We start from the raw sequence: 12,657 nt of genomic DNA, 5'->3' as shown, positions 1-12,657 counted from the left end.
AAATATAAAATGGGTCTCTGCTCTTTAAATTTAGCATAGGTTGAACTCTATGGATATGTCTTTTTTCAACCTCATCTACTATGACTATGTTACTATGCAACTATGCAACTATGTAACGATGTGACACTGAGTCTCTTTATGCCACGATTGTTGTGTCCTCTATTGGCAAGAGTTTTTGTACTTTGTTGGGTTTTTTTTTGTATTTTTTGTTTTTGCTATAGTATGTTACCACAATATAATATGCTATACAGGCACACCCCGGTTTAAGGACACTCACTTTAAGTACACTCGCGAGTAAGTACATATCGCCCAATACGCAAAGGCAGTTCACGCATGCGACTGTCAGCACGTCCTGAACAGCAATAGCGGCTCCCTACCTGTACCAAAGCTGTGCGCAAGTGGGGAGACTTAGAGCCTGTTACACATGTGTTATTTACATCAGTTATGCACGTATATGACGATTGCAGTACAGTACATGCATCGATAAGTGGGGAAAGGGAGTGCTTCACTTTAAGTACATTTTCGCTTTACATACATGCTCCGGTCCCATTGCGTACGTTAATGCAGGGTATGCCTGTGTTACATACATGCTCCGGTCCCATTGCGTACGTTAATGCAGGGTATGCCTGTGTTACATACATGCTCCGGTCCCATTGCGTACGTTAATGCGGGGTATGCCTGTGTTACATACATGCTCCGGTCCCATTGCGTACGTTAATGCAGGGTATGCCTGTGTTACATACATGCTCCGGTCCCATTGCGTATGTTAATGCGGGGTATGCCTGTATAGCACATTGAAAAAAAACGTCTTTCGAATTCTTTTATATTACCTTTTTTTTTTTAAATATTATATTTTTGAGAAAAAAACTTACAAACCAAGAGGGAAACTGACATTTTAGTCATTACAACCAAAAGTGCTGAGTGCCCGTTTTTAAGCACACCGGGGGCTATGCACAAAGCAGTGATAAGTGGTTTTAAGTGCGTTTAATGACTTTATAGCGCGATACTGCCTGCTGCGTGATTCACAAAGCAGTGATAACACTGCAGTATCGCGCTTAAAAGGCTTTTTATCGCCAAAAAACTGTCAGTGATAAAAAAAAGTCGGAAGATCGGGCAAACATTGGCAAACCCGCCGTTTTTTGCTAGTCAACGCGATTCACAAAGCAGTGATAACTGAATCGTACTGTAAAAGCGCACCATTTCTTTTCACCAGCTAAAGGCTGGTGCAAAAGAGATTGAGACATGCCTCAAAGCATTGTTTATGTTTTTTTCTGCACAACATTGATACCAGAGGCCGGTAGGGGCTTCCTGGTGGTCACCGTGGGTGTCCGGGGGTGTCCGGGCGTTGCAATGAATATGTATGTGTCCCCTGTGCACCCCATATCTGGGCCTGTAACTCGGAAAGCAGGGGGTACCTGCGGCTGAAACCAATGCGGTTCAGCTCAGGGGACACCCTGTTCATGTACACCAGCGTTTCCCAAATGGTGGGTCGCGACCCGGCACCGGGCCACGGCACCAAAATTGCCGGGTCGCAGCGAGGCTGGCCGCGCGGTGTCTCCCGCCCCCCCCCCCCCGCTCAAGATAAAAGAAAATGGCGGTGATTCCCCCCGCGGTCCCGTGCGCTTGCGCAGGGCTTGCTCCCTTCCTCCCCCCGCTCCCAACGTGGGACGGAGGAGGAAGTACCAGCTCCTCAGCGACCCGCACGTTACATGGGGGAGGGTGGGAGTACAAGCTCCTACTGCGGCCCGCTTCCCCCCGCGGCCAGCTTCCCCCCGCGGCCAGCTTCCCCCCGCAGCCAGCTTCCCCCCGCAGCCAGCTTCCCGAGCTCACCTCCCGTGGCACCCCCTCCCGAGCCCACCTCCCGTGCCCCCAAGCACACCTCCCGTCCCGGGCAGCAGGGGATATCGGGGGCAGCATGGGAAAGCGTCCAGCGGCAAGGAAAGTCACCCCACCCAGTCACTGCCTCCCACCCAAGTGTCTCTGGCCCCCTCCAACCCACCCAAGTGTCCCTGGCCCCTTCCCTCCCACCCACCCAAGTGTCCCTGGCCCCTTCCCTCCCACCCACCCAAGTGTCCCTGGCCCCTTCCCTCCCACCCACCCAAGTGTCCCTGGCCCCCTCCCTGTGTGTGTGTGTGTGTGTGTGTGTGTATCAGCGGCTGTGTGTGTGTCTGTGGCTGTGTGTGTGTGTGTGTGTTTGTATATCAGTGGCTGTGTGTGTGTCTGTGCAGGCCCTATAGGCCAGTATAGGCGATAAAAATTTTAGTGGGTCACGAAAAAGAAGTTAAAAAATAACCGGGTCACGGAAAAAAAAGTTTGGGAAACCCTGATGTACACTATTATTCAAATCTATATTTTTAATGTACGATCGCCTGTAAGAGCCGTACACAGAGACGCAGCGTCTCGTTGCAGCTCTTACAGACTCACCTATCGCGCTATAGAATATAGAGCACGACAGCACTGAAAAAAACACAGGTCGCACGATAGTGCATTTTTTGTATTGGACTTTAAAAAATGCCCTTCACTTCAAAGTGAATCCCACGGTTGGCCTCATTTCTTATACCACGATCAAAAAAAATCTGAATCGGACACAACAGCACTGATTTTATCACTGCTTTGTGATTCGCCTCCACAGTCTCTAGTTCTGCTTTTTACACATGTGAGAGATAACGATTGATAACCTTCTAATGTGTACACGAAGTCAAGGAGAGCAAACACACGGTTACAGATGAGCAGATTATAAATACAGAAGTCTGCACAGCAGCTGGGAGAGTCACCCAGAGCACACCCTGAGCAGAGGTAAGTCAGATAGATACAAGCACACACTGGCAGTGCAATAGCCAGCAATGCACTGGTAGCTGCTCCATCAATGAAGCAAAAATATATATATATCAAATACATTTTGTTGTTATGCTTCAGCACAGCAGGGAATATCTGGGGTAGCCAACCCCTTTACTCAAGAGCAACCAACAGGTCAGGCTTTCAGGATATCCCTGCTTCTGCACAGGTGACTCAGTTGAAGACTGAGCCACTGATTGAGCCACCTGTGCGGAAGCAGGGACATCCTGAAAACCTGACCTGTTGGTAGCTCTTGAGGACTGGAGTTGGCTACCCCTGGTCTAAAGGTCCAAATGGATGGAGCAGATTAACATGGGAAGGTTCTGACTTCAGGGAATGAGATTCTATTCCAAGACTTTGGGCAGAATGTATTTATTTATCAAATGTTTTACCAGGAAATAAGCCATTGAGAGTTACTGTACCTCTCGTTTTCAAGTATGCCCTGGGCATCTTTGTGCTTGATTGTTACTGCCGTTTCTCCCAGTCAGTAGGTAGTAATGCAGAGAATTCCGTGTGAGTTGGCCGTTTATAAGAGATTTGAAGAAGTTCCAACTCTGCTCCTACTTGATAGCTATGTAGAGATAGAGAGGGTCATTTATCAATCTAAAACTCGACACTAGATCTACCAAAGAACAACTCCCTCTGGTTCCAAAAGGAATGTTCATTTTCCTGTAGTTTGCCAGTCAGGGAGGACACATGTTTTGAAGTCTTTAAACCAAAAACACATTAATAATATATTTTAAAAAAGCAGCAGTGTACTTCATTTTAAAATTCCCTTTTTTGTTAATAAAAGATATGATATAAGCAATATCACTGCATGTATAGGTTACGTAGAATATAATGTATCCTTTATATAGTGATACTTACCATTGCTTGCCCACAGTAACACACCAGGGATATTTCTTTCTTTTTTTCATAAGTTTTCAGGGATTGCAACTAATGACTATCTGTTCATAACTGAGCTGTATAAAGTGCCTATTTTATGATGTCATATGAACTCATGGAAGCATTCGTTGCAGATAACAGTGATCTAATTCTTCTTTAATGGCCTTAGAGAACTTTATTTTAATATAAACTTTGGTCTGACCTCTACAGGGCCAAAAAAAAAAAGCTTTGCTTAGATGTTGAACATTCAAACCCATGTATGTCCCTTCATCCAAGAAAGGTCTCCATAAGGTCTAATGGGCAACACCATCAGAGTAGAATGGTTTCATATCCTCCAGCTGCACCCATTTACTAGGTATACGCCATGTTTTTGGCCCCAGTAAGACCAGCTGTACCTATGACACAGAAACATTTTGGTGTGGTAAGCTGCAGGTTATGGGACTTCCATAGGGATTGCTTGGAAGTACCTCTGTCCGGCACGAGGAGAGGAACAGGGGGACCTATTTTATACCCATAACATGTAAGAGGGTGGGTGTGGTTATGTTTGTTCCGTACTAGTACAATGTACCGAAGGTGTTCCCGTCATTTGTGTTCTCTGCACCAGAAGCTTTTTAATGACATGCAAATTAATCAAAGGGGGTGTGTTCTGTACAAATGTGGGTGTCTCTCCCCAATGCAACACTTCATAGCAATTTATATGTGGGAAATGTGGAGCAAGTTCAGTTGCTTGTTATGATAGGAGTTTAGGTACTTTTTGTGCCAGGTATTTGATGGTCTACAACAACGGTGCGCAAAGTGGGGGGGAGAGATTTTTCGGGGGGGAAGCGCGGGCCGTTGCAGGTTCCCTGCGCTCTTCCCTGAGGCATTAAAATGAAATGCCAGGGTATCGCATGTGGCCTCTGCAACGCTATTACTTACCTTGACTCTCCCGGCGTCACTCGTGTCCATGGCAACGTGGCGTCAAATGATGCCACGGGGTCATGTGACGTGACATCACACGTGTCAAATGACGCAGCGGGTCGCATCATTTGATGCCGCATCAAGGTAAGGGAGGGGGCACGAGCACCAGCGGAGGGAAGGCAGGGGGGCGCACAGCTGCAAAAGTTTGCGCTCCCCTGGTCTTCATTCACCATCAGGATAGTAAATCAAGTCTTTCTATAACCATGGTGCTAAGCTTTAGCACGCCTTTAGCCCCATTTTACCACTACTTAGATTGTAAGTTTCTTGGGGCAGGGACTCGTATTGTTTTATGTCTGAAGCGCTTATTCCCATTATGTTATAATATGTCACGTGTATTACTGTTGCAAAGCGCTATGTACCTGACTGGTGCTATATAAATAAAGATTACAAACATTCATTTAAATGAATAGGAGTAAAGGCGGGCTAACATTTAGCATCTGGGCCAAAGTGGTCTATTTATTATTAAAGTCCACCGGCTGCAAAAGTCCGACAAAACTAAACAAAAACTGCAGGCAATTTATCAAATATATATATATATATTTAATGGCTATATGTTTTTTTTTATCTTTGATAAACCTAGTACAGGCTTTTTGCCCCACTTTTACAGCCAGGAGTCTTGGATAAATAGAACTTTAGGTTGTTGCAAACACCATCATTCCCCGGATCTTGCATGAAATGTATGAAACACACAAACATTCCTGTTACACAAGAGGCAGACACTGCCAATGGAATGCAAAGCCTCTACTTTATAACAATCCAGCTTTCTTTAGGGCCAATGAGTTACCAGAGCTTTATACTATGTCACTATTAATCTATGTATATCTTTATTTTCTTTTTGGCTTGCCTACCGTAGTCTGACCCATTCAACTTACCAGGACCCCTTGTATTTTTTGCCACTTTTTCCGCCTGTCTTTCCGCCATTGTTGTGAGCTGAGCAAAGTATTTCTCTTTCGTATGTTATACTATTTTTCTGGGTTCTTTTGGTTATTTGAGCTCACACCTTTTACCTGCGTGTGTTTGTTTACACTACGTACAGTGTCTATTTGTATTGCTAGTTTTCAGTTAAAGACTTATTCTGATTTACATGCTCCCCTTGTTTGCTTGTCCTTGTGTGCGGATTCCCCCACTCATTTTCTGTATTGACGGATTAAGGGGTCCCCTGCACCGTTGCTCACTTTGCTACTTACCATGGAAGTGCTGCATCTCACTATTGTATATACCGTATCTCTATTTATATAGCGCGAGCAGTGTACTCCGTGCTTTACAAAGACAATACAGTACAGGGAATTATAATAATACAATTAGAGCAAGAAAATCAGACAATTCCTGCCCCAGAGAGCTTACAATCTAAGTGGTATGTTGGGAGACTTAGGCTGGCTACTGCAGCGCCCGCTGTGGTGGACGCTGCAGTGACAAGAGCCGCCCCACAATGGGGCCGGGGCCGCCGCGAGGGGGGGCTGCCGCGCTGCGACGACAGAAACTCCTGCTCTCAAGAGAATTGAGATCAGGACTCGCGACGGAGCGCTAGGCCACGCCCCCCTGCGGTTCAGCCAATGAGGGCGAACCTGCAGGGGTGAAGTCACGGCCGCGCCCCCATCACTCCCCCATCATGCCCCCCCCCCCTGTTTTTCCCCCTGAAGCTCACTGACAGACCGGGGGACTCGGCTGCACGCGCCGCCAGCCTGGCAGACGCGCATGCAGCGCAGGCAGGGGGGCCGTAGCCTTACAGAGACAGCAGCTGAGGGAAGAAATGCTTGGCCACACTGGTTGGTAGGAGTGACTGTGGGTGTGGGACAGTAGCCATGAGCCAGGCTAATGGGATACTAATGTAGCATTACTTAATAATATCAGAAATATAATATCATTACTCATTTATAATGTGTAATAATGATGTGCTCTTTTTCTGCAGGTAAAGAGCAAACATGAACGTACTGGTGAAAATCCTTATCGCTGGACTTCTCTCTGCTGTTTCTTGTCAACAGAAATGTCTGAAGGTGCCACACCACAAGACGTCTCCGAGCGCAGAAAGCGGCTTCCAGGAATGCGCCCTGTACTCTGAATGTGAGGAAACTGATAGACCTCTGTCTTTTTTTAACCCGTGCGCCGGAGCTGGAAAGTGAGACAGTGTGGATAATGGGACGGAGAGATGCCATATGAAATTAATGCCTTTAGCATTATTTAGCAAAGTCTCCCGGCTACAAAACAATTGCACCAAATGTATCGAAGCAAAAACTCCACAGGGTTCTGTACCACAGTGTCAGACCCACACAGCTGGGTTAAGTCAGGCCTCATAACATAGTGTTATCAGAAAGAGTAACAGACGCTATGTTCCCTCAGGTTACTGAGAATCCACAAAGCTAATTATATGCAAAAACAACGGTCGTTAGTGATCTCGTTAGCATAGCCTTAACGCCATGTTAAATTAGCTTCAAATAACATGAATTATGTTAAGTCTGTCTTATTCCCGACCAGATCCTGAATTATGGATTTAGCTCTCCTTTTTCTCGCCTCTCCGGCAAACGCCATATTTCAGGGTTTGAGATACCTAACGAACGCTTGGTTAAATCCCTGCATTCACTATAACCGAGCTCTGGGGATTATAGTTGTTAGGGGTAACGCCTCTTTTGCATATTATTAGCACGAACATCCATTATAATTAATGCAAGGTCTGTAACAGCTGAAAATAGACAATTAGGCTAAGATTACAGAAGGCGCATGCGCGACAGAACACATGGCGTCGTGCGTGCCTGTTGCGCGAGCGATGGGTGCACTGAGATGCAAGCGATTGGGGAGGCGATGAGGAGGCGTGGCTGACACGTCACCAGGCTGGTTCGCCCTCATTGGCTGAACCACTCACGTGACGCGTCACCGCGCGAAAAATAAATAAATTAATTTGTCATTTGGAAAATCTGCCTCGTGGTCGCTCTGCAGCGCGCCCGCGCTCGCTATGGCCGGCCCGTATCCACTGCTGCCCTTTGTTCGCGCAGGGCATGAAATCACACGCGACGTCGCGCTCACTGCGTTAGTGAGCTCTGAAGATACCTGTTAGCGCTTAATAATGTCAATGACGGAGCTCTGTGAATCTTGGCCAAAGTCTCTCTGCCACAAGACTGCGGCAAAATACAGCACCAGATTTATCAACCGAGGAGGAAAAAAACAGTGATATATCATTGAGTTCCCTCATTGATAAATCTGATGCTGTTTTTTGTCCCACTTTTGCAGACTTTGAGAAATAACCCCCTAATTGCATTAGGAAAGGGTTAAAAATATGTCCGTTTGGGAATTTCGAGCGCCTAGTCTGTAATGGGTGGGTGAATCTAGGGATGAATGGGATTCCTTTTCTTTAATAAAATTGGTGCGTATTTTTGGCGCCGGGAGGCTCTAGTAAACGCCAATTTGCTGCCCTCTGAAACAAGGAGCTGCATTGATTTTTTAACTTTCCTGCAAGCTGTCCCCGTGACAAACACCTGTCTCCCCCTTCCCTCTCCCTCATCAGCCTCTTGTTGCCATGCCAACGTCACTGAAAAGCTGTCCCGCTCGCCCGTCGTTGAAGTGGATAATTACTACTGGAACAGATGTGGGAACCTCAGCAAAACGTAAGCGCTCCATACTCGTGGCACTGCGGAGGAAAAGCGTGGCACAGGCCCAAACCCTGCTTCCTGTGCAGCGAGGGGGGGGGGGGGAGCGCTGCGTACAGAGGTGGCAAGGCAGAGGTCAGCCGAGTGATTGGTGAAATAACAAATAGGGAACTATTTATAAAAGTCTCCCCGGCTGCAAAAATAGAGCAAAGTCAGGGCAAAAAGCAGCACCATATACATACAAAACGGAACCCTATCGAAGATAATGGGATTTTTTTATTTTGGTACAATTCTTTTTAACTTGTTTTGCCAAGGTTTTGAGGCTGTGGCTCTTTGTCTAATTTCAGGGGAGCCTAATTTTGCGCTGCTGGTCTCTCTGGCATCAAAGGGCTTAAAGAAAAGGCAAGCTACAGATGTGTTACATTGTTCCTCCACATAACATCATCTATTCGTTTATAACGCAGAATATCGTAGGATTTAGGGCCTCATTCTATGTAATCCTGCCTGCCCGGCTTGTAGGGAGATTACAATGCAATATTTGGCTACTCAGTGTGTGTTACCTTGACTCAGTGTGCTGTATTCGGACGGCTGAGCGATGAGGCTGCAAGGATGGAAAATAATGGGCGCCAGCAACTTTTGTAGTACAACATCAGTCTTTATTCGTGTCCCCAGGCACAGGGACACGTCACACACATATGACAACGTTGTACTATTTTCGAGTGGTTATTCATGAATACTTAACACTCTTAACAATCAGGGAGGTACAATATATCTGCTTAGTTGCTTTACTAGTATTCGATCCGGCCCGCCCTTGTCTTTTGGAGTAACTTCTGTTATACCCCATTTAAGCTGGGTCCTTACTGGGATCCTGGCCGGTCCTATGCAGGTGAAGATAATACCTTTGTCCTATCTGGGAACTGCCACTTCCACACAGGCTGAACCGAATACTGGTATGGATTTGCCGGAAGAGCCGATCCCCCGACATGATGGAACCCTCTATCTGAGGCACTGTGGCGGGGCTCTTTCCCCACTCTGGGACCCGAGGGATTCCACCAGCCATATTCTGGGATTCTTTACCACCTTTATAGTTTGGTCTACTTTATTCTCCAGGTCGTCTGTTCGTGTCCCCATCTTACTGACCTCCCTCTTTACTTCCTTTATCTCAGCCTGTAAGAGGGACTTCAAATCATTGTACAGTCTCTCAAAGTCGCATCTCCGCACAGGCAATAGGGCTTGATTTCTGGCCCCCTCCTCCTCTCCCTCCTGCTCCGTGTCAGTGTCGGGGTTCGAAGCCGGCGCCATTTCCTCAGCCGCGCTACCCGATCCAGCCCCGCCAAAGTAATTTCTGACATCCGCCAGTTCTTGCTTCTTTTGGCTTGCCGTTTTTTTCGGGGCCATCCCTGCGGGTTTGTCCAGTGCTTCCTAGCTATTTTTAGTAACGTTTCTTTATTTTTGGGTGTTTTTTACAATATATACTGTGAGCGCGGCACGGAGCTATCTACTTAGACATCCATACCCGTGGCCGTCGCGCATGCGCCTCTCCATATTCTGGGATTCCAACTTAAATGGCACTGTCCCTATCTACAACATAAATAAGAAAGGCCTGGTCTGTTCTATTACTTTATGAATACATCCCTATCTGCTCTCCTCGAGGTTCCTCTCCTCTTGTCCTCCTAGAACCTGCCTCTCTAGAACCCTGCTATCCTAAATACACCATTGAGACATCAGGATCCCTATGGCAACATAGGGTGGGGCCAGCATACACTAACCTGCAAGAAACCCCTTAGGGAGGGGTTACACTATATCCACCGAAGTGGCTGTTTGGGCCTGGACTGCCACCTCGTGGATAAAGAATGACCCCCTTAATGGCTGGGCTAGTGCACATCTGTATTTAACCATTTGCCAAGGTTTGCTAAAGCAGGTTCTTCGAATGAGCCACTATTGATCCACCTGTGCTGAAGCAGGGATATCCTGAAAATCTGACCTGTTGGTAGCCCTTGAGGACTGGAGTTGCCCACCCCTGGGATACATGAAGCTGTTGATTATGCTTCTTTTCTGTACCCATTCTCACTGTCCCTTTGCTCTGTGGCTGTCCCTGTCCCTTTTCTTCTGTACTGGAGGAGAATACAGCATTACAGGCGTCCGCCAACATTCTCTCTCTCTACTGTTAAATAAGAGCTGGCCAATAAAAAACACTCACGCTGATGTTTTTAACCTTCCGGTTGTAGGCTTGCTGCTTTGCAGTGCATGACAGGGCAATCAAGCAGTGAATGGGTTAAGCTTGTGGGCAGCGATCCTGCAGAATGAGATCGACAAAAGGCCATAACATAGTAATGAAGTGAATCCAGGCACAGGGTATAAACCTCCCCAGGGGAACTCCGCGGTCTCCCAATGCAGCTCAACCCCGGCTGTGGGAAGCTTTAAATATTGTGAAGCCAGCACATGGGGAAAATAAACATTTATAGCGTTGGGCTCACGCTGCAGCCATGCAAGCAATGATTCCCAAGTGACTTATAATTCATACTGCAGAGGAAAGAGGGATGTGAATTGAACAAACCTCATTGAATTCCTGATCTGCTGCTGAGCAGAGAAGCAGGGTAGGGTTATGCCCTTCAGCGACCTGTCATCTCTCACTGATTCTCTGCTCTCATAGGCCCTTATTAAATAAAGTCTCTGCTCTCATAGACCCTTATTAAATAACGTGCCGGCGCTATCATGTCCAGAGACATCATCGGAGTGTCAGTGATAGAAGTTAGAATTTTTTGCGTATGTCTAGAGATGTGCAGATGTCTCCAAATTTGTCACATCTACATTATTTTTGCAAATTTTTTTGAGAAAGTTCACATTGCTCAGAATATTGCCCATTTTGCCAGAATTCCAACAGAATATCTGTACTTTTTTGCCATAATTGAGCAAAGATCGCAGTACAGTATATAAAGGGCCCTGCGACCTTACACATTGGCTTTCAATGATAGGCAAATTTCGCCTGATTTGCAAACTTCAGCCAATCTCTACTTTTCAGTGCGTAGATTGTAAATTGTTTTGTCTAGAACATGTGCTCTGTGCAACTCAGTAACATCATTTCAAAGCACGGATAATATGACACTGTCAGCAGGGCCGCCAACAGGGGGGTCTGCCGGGGTTGTCGTCTAGGGCCCGGTGAGTTTGTGTATTATTTTAGCATCTATTTGTTTCACTTATTTCTGAGACATTATTGGACATTAATGCATTGCATTGACTGTGCTGTAGAGAAACGTGGGTATGGCGGAGGGCTGCCCATTACTCAGCGCCTGCAACATGACCTCTTACAGGTGTGAAGATTACATGAAGAAGTTGGAATGCTTCTACCAGTGCTCCCCACTTGCAGCTCACTGGGTGCACCCCAACTCATCAGAAGCAGTCCAGAATATTCCTCTGTGTCAGTCCTTCTGTGACAACTGGTAAGCACAAGAGTTCATTTTACTTTCTCCTTACCGGCTGAAGAAATATATCACAAGCTCCGGTCACTTTGCAGTTGACATAAGGGGGTGGGGGGGTGGGAGTATGAAGCACTGGAAGAGTTACATGATGTACAAGTGATACTATTGGGTGTATGTATCTAAGCAAAAGTAGGGCAATACAGGGGGTGGGGGGGGAACGGCACACAATGCAGCAAAGAAAAAAAATCCTATTGATTTTAATGGGACTTTTGTTGTTGATACTTACAGTGCAGTTACTTTTCCCCAGAACTGCTCCACTTTTGACTTCATTCATATTCCCCAATGTATTCATGCTAACATGCTATCTCCGCAGGTTTGACGCGTGTCGATCTGACCAGATCTGTGCTTACAACTGGCTAACCGACTGGATTATTGATGAAAGTGGAAACCATTGCAAAAATGAGTGTATACCGTTCAGTAAGGTAAGGGTAGCAACTGGCACTCAGGAGTTTATCTGTAACTTACTAAGTGATGTTGCATAGACACTAGAATATATATGTATATATTTTAATAGCCAACCATGTAGCACCACCATCTTTATAACTACCTGCTACTTACATAAAATCTAACTGCAAGAATATATGCCATTTAATAATAACTTTATTTCACATAGCACTTTCCTCCCAACGGGACACAAAGCGGATCATAATTACAGTATAGCGCAGTACGTAGCACATAGGAATGTTACAGACAGTCGCTGACCAGGTGAGCTCACAATCTATGATTGTGGTGCCTGGGGCACAGGGAGTTAAAGTGATGTACCCAAAGTCACAAGGAGCGAACACCAGGAATTGAACCAGGTTCCCCTGCTCCAAACTCAGTGTCATTATTAACAGCTAGTGTCTTTACTCACTGAGCTGCTCCCTCTCCCATGTTTCTAAAAGAAACATGGTCTCTTTACTAACGTCTCCCATTCGCTG

General features: G+C 46.3%; 1 protein-coding gene across 1 annotated transcript in view; it reads left to right on the top strand.

Moving 5' to 3' along the window:
- The first annotated feature begins 2,662 nt into the window (after positions 1-2,662).
- Positions 2,663-12,657, top strand: part of LOC142503652 (riboflavin-binding protein-like) — a 22,888-nt gene continuing 12,893 nt past the window's right edge. Inside the window, exons 1-5 of the mRNA XM_075616223.1 lie at positions 2,663-2,796; positions 6,590-6,741; positions 8,177-8,276; positions 11,570-11,698; positions 12,051-12,159. Of these exons, the coding sequence (XP_075472338.1) occupies positions 6,603-6,741; positions 8,177-8,276; positions 11,570-11,698; positions 12,051-12,159 (477 nt within the window). The 5' untranslated portion in view covers positions 2,663-2,796; positions 6,590-6,602. The remainder of the gene's footprint in view (positions 2,797-6,589; positions 6,742-8,176; positions 8,277-11,569; positions 11,699-12,050; positions 12,160-12,657) is intronic.

Source organism: Ascaphus truei, chromosome 10, assembly GCF_040206685.1.
Source record: "Ascaphus truei isolate aAscTru1 chromosome 10, aAscTru1.hap1, whole genome shotgun sequence".
In the NCBI taxonomy this organism is placed as follows: Eukaryota; Metazoa; Chordata; class Amphibia; order Anura; family Ascaphidae; genus Ascaphus; species Ascaphus truei.
The sequence above is the reverse complement of the archived record's forward strand: the minus strand, read 5'-3'. Positions and strand labels throughout refer to the sequence as shown.